Source organism: Melanotaenia boesemani, chromosome 11, assembly GCF_017639745.1.
Source record: "Melanotaenia boesemani isolate fMelBoe1 chromosome 11, fMelBoe1.pri, whole genome shotgun sequence".
In the NCBI taxonomy this organism is placed as follows: Eukaryota; Metazoa; Chordata; class Actinopteri; order Atheriniformes; family Melanotaeniidae; genus Melanotaenia; species Melanotaenia boesemani.
In genome coordinates, this window is record NC_055692.1 from 11,815,180 (window position 1) to 11,831,074 (window position 15,895).

A 15,895-nucleotide genomic window follows, 5' to 3' on the forward strand; every position below is an offset into this window, starting at 1 on the left:
GCTCAACGTCGTCACGTTGTCTTACAGTTACGTAACCATTGTGAGTTTTAACCACACCCCCGTGAGATTTAAAATATCTTTTGTCTTACTCACTTTGTTTGATGCAGAGGTGTTTAAAACACTCCTGAAAAATGGGACTCAGAAACAACATGTCTGAGAGATATTAAATCTCTTCTGTTGTCCTGGTGAAGAAATACAGGACAAACATAAATAAAATTTTAAATCGAATTTTGTCCAAAGAGTGTACTTTCTTAAAAATAAAATCAATACAGCAATCTAAACATGGGAGGAAAAAAAGAAACTTCAAATGGAAGTCTAATCCTATATAAAATCCTTAAATGATCAATAAAAATGATCATCCTCCATATGAAGTGATTTTAATATTTGTCCAGTTTAAATTATTTTATTGTAATTTATGTTAAAGAAATGACAATGCATTATTTTTAATATTATTACATAAATGCATTATCTTGTTGGGATGGTGAACCATTATATTTTGTCAGTAAAGTTTAAATGTATGTTTTATTTAAGACAGGTGTGTCCAAAGTGGTTCCTCGAGGGCCGCTGGCCTGCAGGTTTTGGATGTTTCCTGCTACAGAACACCTGAATCACATTACTGAGTCAACATGTTTGGGCAATACTTGACAAGCTGTTGTACACAAAGACTTTTTCTCGAAACTTAATCTGAGTATTTTTTTACATGCCTTATCTTTTTCTAAAGTCATGTAACTGCAGCTATTAAATATAAATGCTAGAAAAGTGAAATAAGAAATACACCTTATTTGTAATTGTGTGAATGTACTTGTTTCCATACAATCTTAATACTTACAATCTTAAACACTTCCATTTTGAGCAGGTCTGGTGTCTGGCTTTATAACAGATCTTTTGACTGTATGATAAAGTACATAGATTTATCATAAAAAATTAGTACTGAATTCCCTTAAAATAAGATTTGGGTTGAATTTATTGACAAGCTCAGTAAATCTACATTTATCATCACAGTGAAGTCATATTACTGGTGTGTTGACCTTAACAGTTTTTATTCAAACAATATGTTATTGCACAGTACATTAAGTCATGTTCTTTAAATTAAGCCACCATTTGATCAAACTCAGTATTTGTGGAGAAAATGTTTCAATCTTTATAGATAGGAAGGCACTGGTTACAGCCAAGGTCTGCAGAATAGCATCTCTGAATACACAATATGTCCAACCTTGACGCAGATGGGCTACAGAAGCAGAAGACCACACCGGGTGCCTCCTGTCAGCTAAGAACAGGAAACTGAGGCTACAATTTACACACACTCACCAATACTGGACAATAGAAGATGGAAAACATTGCCTGGTTTAACCAGCACAGTCTACCTGAGTATCGTTGCTAACCATGTCCATCCTTTAATGTCCACAGTGTAGCATCTTCTGATGCTACTTCCAGCAGGATAATGCACCATGTCACAAGGCTCAGATCATCTCCACCTGCTTTCTTGAACATGACAATGAGTTCACTGGACTCCAACAGCCTCCACAGTCACTACATCTTAATCCAATAGAGCAGCTTTGGGGTGTGGTGGAACGGGAGATTCTCATCATGGATGCAGCTGACAAATCTGCTGCAACTGTGTGATGCTAACATGTCAATATGGAGCAAAATCCCTGAGCGATGTTTCAACACAGTGTTGAATCTATGTAATGACATATTAAGGGAGTTTTGAAGACAAAAGGTGTCCAACCCAGTACCAGCAAGCTGTGCCTGATAAAGTGACTAGTGATTGTACGGTTTTAGTTTTAATTTAAATGTTTATTTTTACAATCATCGTGATTTCTCATTAACTTGCTTTGTTCAAAAACTGACAGTCAGTCTTTGTGTAAGCAAACTTAAACAAAGATGCTTGATAAACTCCAGTGAATCTGTTGCAGACATGGACAGGCAGAGGGTGTATCCAACAGTATGTGTGCAATACAGAATGGAGGCAAAAAAACTTCCAATTTGTTTACACAAACATATTCACTGCGTTAAAATTACACATTCAAACTGCTGTACAAACAAACTGATCATAAAAATATGCAGGTCAAAAAAATAAAAAATATATAAAAAAAACATATTACATCTTCCACCAACTCAGTTGCCATTCTTAATGGAGGTAAAATGTATTTACCTCAAATAAAAACAATTTCAAAATACCCAGTACCTAAAATTTTACAAGATCAGCTGGTTCTTGTGTTTGTTCAGTGTCTTCCTGCTGCTGAGGCCTTGTGTCACTACTTTCTGCATCCTCATGATCACCTTTTAAAAAAAAAAAAAAAAAAGAGGACACTGTTATACATTATACTTCCAAACACTTAAATCTAGAAAACCAATGAAACCTGCTACAATGAGGTCATACTGGATGGTATCCGGTGTATCTGGACAAGCGTGGTGTGGCAACCGTTAGTTAATGGAGGCAGCTGAGGAACAGTGTCCTGAAAGATCTGTTCGTCATCCGAGTCCACCAGACTCAGCACATCTCCATTTTCCTCCTCCATCATTTGCCTAAAGAGTCAATAAGTTATGATAGAAACATGATAATAAATCCTCTTTTACACCAATATCATCAACAGTTTGCTGCTTTCCTGGAGATATTAGGCCAGCATTTGTTTAGCCCATCCCAAGGAGGTTTAAATAGCTTTTAGGTTCCACATAAACAACTAAGGAAGATTTCCGTTTTGCTTCGTGTGTGTGCCGTAGGAGGCCTTTACATGAGACACAGTGTCACTGTTCAGCTGAATAGCAGTTGTCATTAGCAACCACATAGAAATGTTGGAATTCTCTGACAAAAGCAGCAAAGGACAATATCACTAGTAAGAAAACATGGATGTAAATAAACAAGGTTTCAAATTCTTTCAAAACTCTCTGGGAACACGTGCAACTCAGAAATAGGTCTCCAAGCTTACATAAAACAGCTAAACAACATATTATTGTTTATTTAAAAAGCACTAAGCCTGTTCAGGCAGATAACCAATCTGCATCAGCTCTGCTGAGATAAAGAAAAGAAGCATTTTATTTTATTTAATTGGTCTTATAGTGGTGTTAAAGTTACACACATAATACAAAAACACTGTGGGGTGACTACTTAGAATAGAATAGAAATAGAAATACACTACCGTTCAAAAGTTTGGGGTCACTTCCCTATTGAATCCCATGGCAAAGTGACCCCAAACTTTTGAACAGTAGTGTACTTTATTAATCCCTTTGGAGAGTCCTCAGGGAAATTTGGGATCTTGCATCACGTATTCACTCTATGCCATGTCCACCATGATTTTGTCTGTTGTTTGAGGTTCCTATTTATTCCATTTACCAATTAAGATTTCATAGATTGGTCAAACCTCAAGTGCACTGGTGTCTGCCCAGTTTCTGCCTGGTGCAAAGTGCACACAAGCCTGCAGTAAGGGTGCAGCAAGCATTAAAAACCACGCAATCACACTGGAACTAAAGCATACTTTAGATGCCAAACTGCACCCATGGCTGCATCATTTACAACGTGTTTACATAAAGATATCAATAGATAGACTGGCCACTTGTTTTTGGCACTTTAGTTCCAGCATGATATAAATGAAACACTTATTTTAACTAATTAAGAAAGATAATAAACATATAAACAGTGATACTGTTCTTTTCCCCTTACTTGTTCCTTTTTGTATGAAGCAAACATACTTTGATATAAACATACTACACATTTATTAAAAAAAAACCAAAAGGTTTTTAATCCAATCATATAATGAAAAAATTATGTATAAAAGTGAAACTGTTTTCAGGTTTTCTTAGAAGTTTTTTTCTTAGAAGTGGGTGGCAACATCTCGCACACACACCCTAACTGCTAATGCCTGAGATGAGATAACACAGCTACTCCCACTGATGCAAACAGACGGCATCTGACTTTAACCATTTAGTCTCCTTTTGCAACCAGATTTGAGAAAGTGCAACTAAATGTAAAAACTAAGGGTATTAAATGCAAACTTAAATGCCACTCATCACATGTTCTATAAAACATCAGGAAGTGAGATATGGTGGTGAAATTGAAGGTGGCAGCTGCCTTTTTTTCATCTTAACTGATTAGTTGATAAATGTTTTGGTAATAAATAGATAATTTACAGAAATTCCAAACAGTTTGTTTTAAAAGGAAGGGCTTGAAATTCATGTATTTGTTTAAGTCATAAAAACAGCTCTTTATCTGAATGATTCTTTCCCCCCAAATGACCATGAAGAAACATGAACATGTGTTGAATGTCACAGTTTGGAGTCTCCTCTTTCAACATTTCATATGTTGATCTTGTCAGCTTGTAATTACAGACGTAATCTCTCTCACTCCCATTTACATGCATGCAGCCCCATACCATCACACTCACACCACTGTGCTTCACTCTGACAAGACTGGCCATGTTTTCAATTAATTTTCTGGATCCCATTAAGTCTGAATGAAGTATTTTTCCAATATATCCAAGTATTTGCTTCCATTTTAAATAAAAAATTAATTATGCATTAAAAAAAAAAAAAAAAATCTAAACTCTGAGTCAACACTGAATCGCTCCTTATAGACTGAACATCTGGTAAATGACATGGGCTGGTAACTGAAATAAGCATGAAACATGAGATACTCACCCAAAGCCTCCTCCTGAAATAAAGAATTGTGAAATTGGTATTAGTTGATTCATAAAATCATAATGTAACATGTATGTGTGAGTTATGGTCTTATGCGGTAACGATAATCAGAATTTACCCAGGCAAATTCGGTGTCGACTGGAGTAAAGCGTTTTTGTCACGATTATCGCTGAGCCCACAATCAGCGCAGCTATAAAGACGCCGATGATCGCGCCGGTGTAGGCGGAGGACGCTGCTGAGAGTTAGGATGTGGACAAGAAAAGATAAGGAAACAGGAAACAGCTGGAACAGCTGGTTTATCAGCATTCCAGATGAAGACTTTGTCGTAACTGCCATAACTAACTTTTACATCATGAATCTCAGTGTTCAAGGTTTGCTTCACTTTTTAATCCCACACTAGTAAGCACATTATTCATGTACATGCGAGTCAAACTCACCCTTCACAGTGAGGTAGACTTCCAGTTCTCGGACAGCGAACGGGTTCTCGCTGCGGCAGAAATAGACTCCTTCGTCATCCTTGCTGATGTTGAATATGGTCAGTTTGAAGGTGGGGCCATCCTCAGACAGGACGTATTTGGACCCGGTAACGATGCTGTCCTGCTGTAGCCCTCTTCTCCATGTAGTGTTGGCAGGGGGGGAAGATGTGGTCTCACTGCAGGTCAGAGTTATGCTGGTTGCCTCCAGAGCCGTGACCAGCGGATCACCCACAGGGTACGGAGACACTGAGAAAGAAAAAAAAGAGAAACAATCAATCTAAAGAGTCTCTTTATACAGGTAGGATTAACACCTGGGTTAACTGTACAACACAACGTTTCGGGGTCAAAAAACGATTTGGTATTATTATAAAAAAGAAGCAACTCTGGGGATGTGCCCTCATGCATTCCTAAAAACAGGAATAGCATCACCCTTCATATTGGCCAAGTAGTGTTGTATAAAATGGGTTAATTACTAAGTGGTTATACTTTTAATTACTTTAAAAACATAAAAATGACACTTAGATTATCACCCAACTTTTGTTTCTTGACAAAAGACCTGAAAAAATGTCTAAACAGACCTTTGTTGTTTTCTTACATAAAAAGAAATACCTAACAATCACATCTTTGGTGGTTTTCTCATAAGTATTGCATTGTAGTGGGCTGGAGTGGAGGTGTGAGCACCACTTACTGTATAATACAGAGAAGAGGAACATTCACAAACAGTGAGGAGGTGAAAAAACAACCCACACATACATAGCTGTGCTGATTTTATACAGGCTAAAGTACATAATCCAGCTACATATCAAGAAATGTTTTTTTTTTTTTTTTTTAAAGAGTTTTAAAATTCCTTCAAGTGGAAGACGAACTACAGGTTTATTCATGTGTTACACTTTTAATAACAGGGTTGGAGTTAAAAAAAAAGCTGGAATCATGAGGACAAGTTTCTCCAACCCAAACATGCTGAGAGATGAAAATGAAATGATCATGTGAAAAGTCGTAATGTGCAGCAGCCGACTGAAAGGGTCAGAAATCCAGCAGAAGTGGGATTAAGAAAATGGTCGTGTGCAGGATTATTTCATTCCTCAGCACAAACATTACAAAGTGAAACTTTATAGCTTTAACTGAAACCACGTCTTGGCACAAAAAAGACAAATGTGGTGTATAATTACTCAAGAATGTTAGAGATTCAGAAGGTTTTGGGTCTTGCTTGAGAAAGACACGCTTCATTTTCAGGTTTTCTGATCCATTAATGATGGCAGATAAAGTATTTATGCAACGATAACCTTTACACCACCGAATCACTCAACCTCTGAACCTCTGGCTGAGTTTTTTATTTGCAGCAGCAATTAAATTCTACCATTAAGCAATACATTTAGAATAGAAAAACAGAAAGATAGACGGCAACCAAACTATGGAGGTTATAGCAAGCAGAATTAGGCCATTCCAGCTACATTTGAAGAACATTACTGAATCTGTTTTCTCAGGTTTGTGACTTAGTTCAGATACACAAGAGAAAGAACAGATTTTTTGCAGGAATCTATGTGGGAGGAGGTACATTTGTTTACAGCATACTCTTCCTCGTACAAAGCATATTTTCTCACACTCCTCAGATGACATGCTGATGGTTTTGGAATTACTTTGTTTAGCCACAGCATTACAGCCGAAATTAAGTAAAGTAGTGAGCCAACAGTGGGATAACCACATGGATAAATGCTGAGGTTTTAAGGCAGTCCTTCCTTAAAATGTTTTTAACCATGTGAATTGGCATAAAATAAATGTTTTAATTTTTAATTTTACTATCTGAGTGTTGGAAACCTTCTAAAGGCTGTTGCTCTGTTCTGGTGCAAAAAGATAGAGAAAACATGTACATATTGTATAGATCTTTTTAAGACTTGTCGACCACTCAAAGCCCCATCCGCCATGAACTCGTTGGTCTTTTTTCAACCTATTATGTCAGCTTTTACTCTATAATACACCAATAAATGAATCCAAGGCAAAAAGCGTTCAGTGTCTTACAAAAGGACATTTCAAAACGAGGACTGGGGAGGCCAGGGATTGATTCACTGACCTTCTGAAGAGCAGACAACTGCTCGACCTGCTCAAAATAGCCAAATAACTGCTTTCGAATAGTCTAATTTATTACCAGATTATAAGCAAACTTAAAATAACTTGCAACTAAACTATGTAACATGCATGTAAGTTCATGCTGAGCATTCCTCATGTGGCAAGGCAATGCTCCAACTAAGCTGAAATAAATCGTCAAAGCACAAAAATCACAACAAACATTCAGAGATTCGATTGTTTAGTAGTGAGATGATTCGTTTCCATCTTGATGCGGTTCTTGTTAACCTGATGGGTCAACAGATTGTACTATTCTAGGGTAAAACTGGAGTATAACAGGCTATGCAATCTTTTTTACTAGCTGTAAAAAATATTTGAGAAACTGATGAATTTGTGATGTGAAAAAGAGAAACAGAAGCTGCATCTATGAGCTCATAAATCCTTCATTTGTATCATACAAACAGGATAAACAAGGTTTCTGCAAAGCCTAGAGTTATACTCAGTCACCTGATTGTAGCTTTAAACATTAGCATTTATCCGAGTCATGTTTACAGTTGTATTATCACATACAGATGTTACTTGAGAGAGAAGTAAAAGAAGCATGAACTGACAGGTTTGTGATGTTCAGAGCTCAGAATCAGCTCATCTCTACTGAGCAAAAGACAAACTGAAGCTTTTAACATCAGTTTTCATTCTGAAGGAGTCTGAAGAAAAAGCTGAAAAGGATAAAATATGCAGTGTGCCTTCAATGAAAAATGCCTGACAACAACCACGGACCGTGTGCGCATCAATGGACACTCATCTCACTTCTTTTGTTTAAACTTGAGGGTGTAATAACCCAGTTTGATTTAAACAAATCAGTCAAATTTACTTTTCCACACATTATCTTACAAATTCAGATGAAAGCGGTAAAGGTGTACTTAGTTTTTCCACATACTGCTTCTGCATTTTGGTTTAGCGTTGAAGGTGACATGACTGAGATAATCTCATGTTTATTTACCCAACTGTAGGACCATGTGATATTGCTGTCACCTACTGAACTAATTAATCCATCTTGTATGCAAATGAGCATGTGTCATCGCCTGGTTGGGACTGGCTCCACATCACCACACCGTGGCATCCCCTGGATCAGCTGCAGTTGTGTTCTGTTTATTGCTTTTTTGTGAGATATTTTGCATTGTGTCTGACTTCTGAGGTCTAGTGTTGAGCCTCCAAGCCTCCATTTGGTATCATTTCACAGTGGTTTTCTTAGTGGTGCTGCTTCTGGTTTTGTATTGTATTTGGTGCAGTCAGTTGGGTTTTGAACATTACTTAGTTAGACTGGCTGTTCTCCACTTATTTAGTCTGTTCTGTTTTATTTGTTTCTTTGATTAAAGCAACCCCACCTCGCCCATCCCTCTTGTTTGCTTCTGTCAGTTTACATTCCACCACCTGGGACAATAAATTCCCTATTACTCCACCTTACATCCGGGCATCATTCTTTTGTGTTACTTCCTTCTTTCCCTAGCTGGGCCAGGTTGTAACACCTTGTGAGGACCAAATGATTTTCATTGTGTCATAATATGTAATTTTTTATCTAACCAGATTTTTTTAAGATGCTGCTACTATTTTCTTGTTTGTAATTGCAGTTTTCTGAGACAAAATGTATTAATTGCTATGATTTTCCTCCACGTTATTGAGACACTTGGTGTAGAGAAACCGTGTCAACCATTGCAGCAGTGCAGAGACTCAGTAGCCTCTTAGCTGGAAACACATGAAAGATTCAGCAGCTGCCCGTCTCAGGATGGGACGCAGCTCATTTCTCCACCACATACTTACTGAGGGTAAACGAACACGACTTCTCTTCCTGCAGATTGAGCAGTTGGTGCTGGGCCTTGCAGGTCAGAATCTGCCCGTCAGACAGTAGAGAGCGGTTCACCTTCGCCGTGAGTCTGTCCGTCTCCTGGAACGCACCGTCTTTCCCCCAAAGAAGCTTTGGCGTGGGATACAATCCAAACCAGGAGCAGATGAAGTGGACGTAGGAGGGGTCTTGCGTTGGCTCCCATCTACAGTCAGGGTGTGTTCCTGGAACATCTAGTCAAGACAAAACCCATCAATTTAGAAAGAAAAAAAAAAAAAAAAAGACTAAAGATACAGAAAACATCTCTGCTAAAATTTGCTCAGCTTGTTCAAGTGTGTGCAGAGAGAAATACTCAGTTAAAACTCCAGCTTTTCTTCAGTGTTTCTAAATATCTTTAATGACTCTAGGGTCAATTCTTAGCCCAATTTCTGAAAAGTGTGGCAAGATTATCACTTAGAAGTAGGTCACTAAGTAAACATGCTCATTTTCCTTCATGTAGAAAAGTCACAACTACAGGAAATCATTAAAAACAGGAAAAAGTGTGTGTTCAGGAGTCAGGATGTACATTCAAGATATTTTTCCCACTTGATAAATTAGGACTGCAAAACAACCACTACCTCTTAAACCCTGCAGGTCATGTTGTCATTTCATGACTTGTAAGATAAGATTAATGCAACGTTACAGGCAAACTTTGTTAAAATGACATGTCCGCTACTTTTAATCACTCAAATAAAAAGGGGTATTTTTTCCACGTATCCCTGTTAGTTTTCATTCCAATCTGAATATTTTCTAATCTGCATCCCCACTCAGATTATGTACAGCAGGTGGATGCCCTTGTTTATTTAATCTCAGAGAACTGCACACCAAGTTATTAAAAACTGATAGGCGGACCACAAAACTTTGCAAAATGGTTATCTGCTAATCCTCAGGAAATGTTTTGACTAAAACATAAAAAATTGAGTAGGTATTTTTTGCAGCTTTACTGACCTTGAAACCAAAGTGGAAAAATACCAAAGCCCTGCTTTTGTTTGTGCTATAAGATGATGTTGGTAAAAGGGAAAACAATGAGGAACTGGGACATGGTAGCTGTTTCCATATAGTAAAATGTAGATGATTGTGCACAACTGTTTGCCATCTCCTCAAATAATCAACTTCTCACACTGACAATCTGCAGCTGTGACGTACATGGGTGAACCTAAGTAAGATGGGAAGAGAGACAATCTGTTACCACTGCAGGGGATCCAATCACAAGTGGACAGCGCTAGGATTATGTGTTCACTAGGGCTGAAAGATTAAAAAAAAAAATCTAATTGTGGTTTTTCGGACAAATGTTTGGATTTAATCTTTTAAATTTCAGCTTCTGTTCAGTGTTCACAGAGAACTATATCTACAACATAAGATGGAGGATTATTACGAGATACATAAAAATATGAACAGCTCTACATTCAAACATAAGGATGCAAAGTTGTTATATGAACTGCTTAAAAATGCAACTTGTGACCAAAACCTTTGTATTAAAATCTAAACAGCCTGATTTTATCTTATTTACACAACATTTCATCTCTCTGTCTACATGCTTTCTGTATTAAACACACAGACATAACCCATATCACAAGGCCACATATCACCTTCGGGGACTCATACTCCTCTCCTTTAGAGCCACTGCCCTGCAGGTTTTAGACGCTTCCCAGCTCCAACAAACATGACTCAACTTAAATGGATCCAACAGCTTGATGTCAAGTTCTGCACAATTAACCGTTAATTTGAGTTGGGTGCTTTGAAGCAGGGAAATGTCTCAAAACCTGCAGGACACTGACCCTCAGGGAGTGGTTTGATATAACTGAAATTGATGATATGCGATGTTGCAAAAGATCTCAGCACACCAGTGTTGTTTTAAAGTGGCTGCACATGCAACTTACCATTAGAAGGCTGAGATTCTTGTCATTTGATTGATACAAAGCATTTTATGATCTGGTGAAAGCAGCAGTTAAAATTAATGCAAATAAATACACTGCAGGGAGCTTATCTAGTTATAAAACCCTTTTGTTATTCACTGATTTATATGTTCTTGGCAAAAATGGTCTATTCTTTCCATTAACAAAGGTCCTGAGGGTAAAATTAAGTAAAACTTTTAATTCATTTCAATGTATTCCCCCAGATTGTTGTTGCATCATCTCCAACATGCCAGCAGCTATGTCTCATCTTTGATTTATTCTCTCTTATAAGCTCAGTTTGCATGTAAAAATCTGTAAAAAAAAAATAATTTTTTAAGATATAGCCATCATGGTTAGCTTTTCATTGACACCTGATTTGATGCTATAGGTGCTGCCATACCATGTCCACATGCTAGAAAAGCCAACATAACAGCAAGAAATTACTTGGCCTTCTTCTGCTTGTATGCACCAAACCAGCTGTAAACAAGCATTTTTCAGCCCTGGTCCATTAAAAGGTGACTCTTGGGACCTTAGAGCGCTGAGGTGCCACGCTGCTTACATGGAGTCATTTCATATCACAATGTGTCCTGTTGCATTCAAATTTACACAAGAATGCACATAAAAGTGTCACAGCACTCTGCTTGTTGTACTTACAATACACCAGCAGCTCTGTGCTCTTGCTGACCGACTTGTTAGAGACGGTGTTGAGGGCCATGCAGGTGTAAACTCCTTGAGTGCTGGGCTGAACGTTCTCCATTTTGAAGCCAAGACTGGATTCTGAGGTGGAAGCCAGTGTGTCGTTGCTGTATGATGCACCTTTGAAGGCCCAGCTCAGCTGCTGAGATGGGTAGGAGAAGGCGGAGCAGTTCAAGGTGACAGAAGAGCCCCGATAGGCTACGACGGTCCCGTTGTGCAACACACTGTTTGCAGATATGGATGCTGATACTTCATCTGGTCCACCTTTAGCCAAAACACAATAGGGTGATGTAGGTTTTACTGAGTGGATTCAATCCATAAATGCAGGATGAGCATATACCTGTCCTGTAGAAGCATTTGGTATCTCACAGAGCCTGATCAGTCACTTCTCAATACACAGACAAATGGAACTTTTCATTGTGTTTATTAATTTAAACTTCATATACTAAACCTAAACTTGTACAGGTGGAAGACACTCTTATCATAGCATGTTCCTCAATATGCACACAGTTAATAATCTCCAATATGATGACAGGAGTGCTAAATCCTTAAACAGAAAAAGCAGCCAAAAATGTTGCAACCATGTTTTCTTCAGTCCACAAACAGTTAATTGTTGAGCTGCAAAGATTCATTAATCTTTTTAAATCTGAGGTGCCCTAACTGGGGAAGAACAGATGACCTAACTGTGCTATTAGGAGTATTTTTAGGTAACAATTTGTTTCTAACAATCTGTACTGGTTTCATGGAGAAACAATGTCTGCGGTAGCTGTATTGGAAGCAGCACTGTGGTGTCCTAAAGCCATGAAGGCATCATAACTGAGATGGCTGGTAGGTGGGGCAATTTCTCCAATTTGAGTTAAACAGCTTCAGCTGGTGGGGAGCAGCAGCCAGCTCCTGAGGAACCACTGATGGAATCCCACCAGAGTTTGAATTAACCTTATTGCACCCTATGAGAAACCAACACAGATTTGTTTTCAAGAATCTCATTTTTTAAAACAAAAGCCTGAACTTCAACGCTGACTGGATTCGCCACCTTGGAGGCCCAAAGCTAGACTGCTGCTGGCGGAGTAACCAACAAACAGGTTAGCAAACATCACTGACCCCTTTATAAAACCAGTACCAGTCGCCTTAGGCTTAATCCATTTTCTCTAGTGGACATCATAGACTAAATTTTAACTTACCGTGTTGGGCTTTGCCATGTCGTAAGAGTGCCAAAACGGCCATTTGGGAGACCTCGACTGAACTGTGTGAACTAAGACTTCTCATTTTCTTCTCTTTATCAGAGTTGGCCTTATGTTAACATATTGTACTATGGTTTGACAGAGGTTAAGAGCTACAGCTGCCTCATTCCAAACAGATATTCATATTCATTCTCAAAGCCTAAAACTTTTTTCATTTGTGCAATGTGCCATCTTCATTTATTCATCACCAGCAACACATGTACTGATATTTAAAATATCTCAATACAGTGTATCTCTTTTGTGACTTAGAGATACTCATTCATTACAAGTATACACTTTTTGAGCAAATACCTAGAAAATGCACACAGGGCTCAAAGAGTTAACGCATGTGGTCTTAATTGTTATAATTTCTTTATTTTTAAACCTGTGACATGCTTTTTAAGCCATTTTTGCTGGATATCTGGCATAAAGGACACGGTAACAAATTAATAGACTGTTTATCTTGTTTTGAATATCCAGATTATTTTACTTTATAATGCTCCACAGCTTTATTAAAATTAATTCTGAAATTTGTATCATGTGAAGCACGAATCACATCAAAATGCTTCCTGCAAATAAATTCAGAAGTCACGTGACCTAAGTTGAAGAACCAGTTTTGTCACTAACTGGCCTCCATAACTTTTTCAAACGACGACCTAATATTCAATAAACCATGCAGACGCACACTTACTTGTAACCTGAAGCAGCACGCGCGCCTGGAAGCTGCGGTTGACTGGCAAAATGGAGCTGCACAGGTAGCTCCCCTCATCCCCAGTTAACACTCCTATGATGTTCAGACTCCCATCATGCAGCACGACGAGGCGCTGTCCAGCGGGTGGAGGGCTCGCTGAAACGCCGCCGCTGCTGACTTCTCGCCCATCTTTCGTCCACGTTGTCAGAGACGGTGTCTCATTACCGACGGTGTAACAAGGAAGTACAGCGATGTCGCCAGGGTTGGCTGTCATCAGCGTTTCGGTGGAGCCGTTGCCCGAAACTGCCGCTTTAACAAGAGAAGGAGAGTTAAATAACTATATATGTACTTTCAGGTTCACCTGCGAGAGTGAAACTCACCTGTTGCAGTTAAAAACACCCCAAGAAGCGCAACAGTCGCGACTGTATTCATGTTAGCTGTCCTACATCGCCCCCAGAAATGATTGAACGAAAGGTTTCTGGTCCAAACCTGTCTGACTAGTCCACCTGTGAGAGCCTGTCTGGGATACACAAGACTTCTCTGGGCACCAGTAAACTACAGAACACCGACCACAGCACCTGCACAGGTGACCAGTTTGACATGATATGCCACTCTTCTGTCTCTTGCAGATTACCACCGGACGTGCTTTGTTTACTAAGCATGAGGGTCCGGAAACCTTGGCGTGAATTAACCACACCCTGAACTCACCTTGTTAAAGGCACAGTAACATTATTATTATTATTATTATTATTATTATTATTATTATTATTATTATTATTATTGTTATTGTTGTTAATGAACTGATTGTGAACAGTGCATATATTCTTTGCAAATACAATATAGGTTAAAATGGGCAAGATCAATAAGACAAAATTTCAAGTTAAATAAGTGTGAAATAAGTTCATTTTGTTTAGTTTTACTTGTTTAATCCAATAGCAACTTTCCTACTGAATATTAATAGTAGTGTGCAACATTTTGGACACCACTTATTTATCAATATGTATATTAACAGATACACTCAACCACTTAATTTTCTACATCTGTTAAACTGCTTGTCAGTATTGTTAATCAGCCAGTCACATCTTGGATCTTGACTATGTAGACATGGTTAAGATAACTTGCTGAAGTTTAAATTGTGCATCAGAATGAGTAAGACAGGGGATTTAATGACTTTGTACGTGTCACTTTTGCTAGTGCCAGATGGGTCAGAGTATTTTAGAAATTGCTAATCTACTGGGATTTTCACACACAACCATCTGTAGGGTTTACAGAGAATGGCCTGAAAAAGAGAAAACATGAGTGTCTGGGCAAAAATATGTTATCAGGAGAATGGGTAGACGGCTGGAGATGACAAAGGCAACAGTAACTAAAATAACCACTGAGCTAAGAATTGGAAATGGATGATACAATTGACATTGGACAATGGAAGATTGGGGAAAACGTTGTCTGGTCTGAGACTCAATTTCAGCTGCCACATTCAGGTGGTGGGTTCAGAATTTGGTGTAACAAAGTATGGATTTATCCTGCCTGAGGAAACTGAACAAGTGGAGCGTAAATGAAGTATCAGACCTTAACTAAAGAAAAATATCTGTCTTTGACGAAAGAGTAGTGTCTCAAGAGTCTTAAGAAATGGAAGAAAAGGAAATTGGTACTTTAGAGATGCTTCTGGGCCTTCGTTGATTCTACTCTTCAGTGAGGCCTCATCAGAAATGGTCTTCATGAAAGTGTGGCAGTTAAGCCATTCAGGAAAGGAAAATGGGCAGAAAAGGCTGAGATGTGCCAAATGGTACAAGAACCTGACAAAAAATCAGTGGTGACAGCTCTTATGAAGGGATGAATTTTTTCCCAAAGAATGGGGAACATTACTGAAGCAGTGTGGGATCATCTTGACAGTATATGTTGAAAAATGTGGTTTCACTAAATATTGATATTAAAATTTTCAGAATTATGCAAGAAAAAATCTTAGGGAATGTAGGAACATTTGCTTCAGAAAATGTGTAATGCAGCAGACGGCTATACCAGACAGTTAAATCCCTCCAGAGGAATGGTGAAAAACAATAGATGACCATCGCTGAATAGGTGAGAAATTGTTTCTAAAATTATAAAGCCAGTTATACCATCATTCCCTTACTGTCAGTCCCAGATTCTAAAATAGGGTGTCTGGACACGGCAAGTGTGTTAATGGAGCACATGTGATGGAGGAGGGACGATCTGATTGACAAGAATTTAAACAAACCAGATTCCACTTGGTAATGATACAACTGCGCCCTCTGGCGGTAATTTGTAGCTGTTGCTGTTTGTGACATTCAAAGTGTTGAGAGATTATTAGTAAAAACAGGCCG

The 15,895-nt window shown here is 38.4% G+C and overlaps 1 protein-coding gene across 2 annotated transcripts; it reads right to left on the bottom strand.

Moving 5' to 3' along the window:
• Nucleotides 1–1,525: 1,525 nt before the first annotated feature.
• Nucleotides 1,526–14,186, bottom strand: vsig10 (V-set and immunoglobulin domain containing 10). Of its 2 annotated transcripts, none has more exons than XM_041998397.1 (9): nt 13,934–14,186; nt 13,554–13,862; nt 11,601–11,906; nt 8,991–9,245; nt 5,073–5,357; nt 4,754–4,867; nt 4,636–4,648; nt 2,384–2,529; nt 1,526–2,283 (listed from the first exon to the last, which is right to left on the bottom strand). In XM_041998397.1, the coding sequence occupies exons 1-9, from the start codon at nt 13,983–13,985 to the stop codon at nt 2,189–2,191; spliced, it is 1,575 nt and encodes a 524-aa protein (XP_041854331.1). In that variant the 5' UTR covers nt 13,986–14,186; the 3' UTR covers nt 1,526–2,188. The 2 variants fall into 2 exon arrangements, with proteins under 2 accessions (XP_041854331.1, XP_041854330.1); XM_041998396.1 differs by having other exon boundaries at nt 4,754–4,870.
• Nucleotides 14,187–15,895: the final 1,709 nt, after the last annotated feature.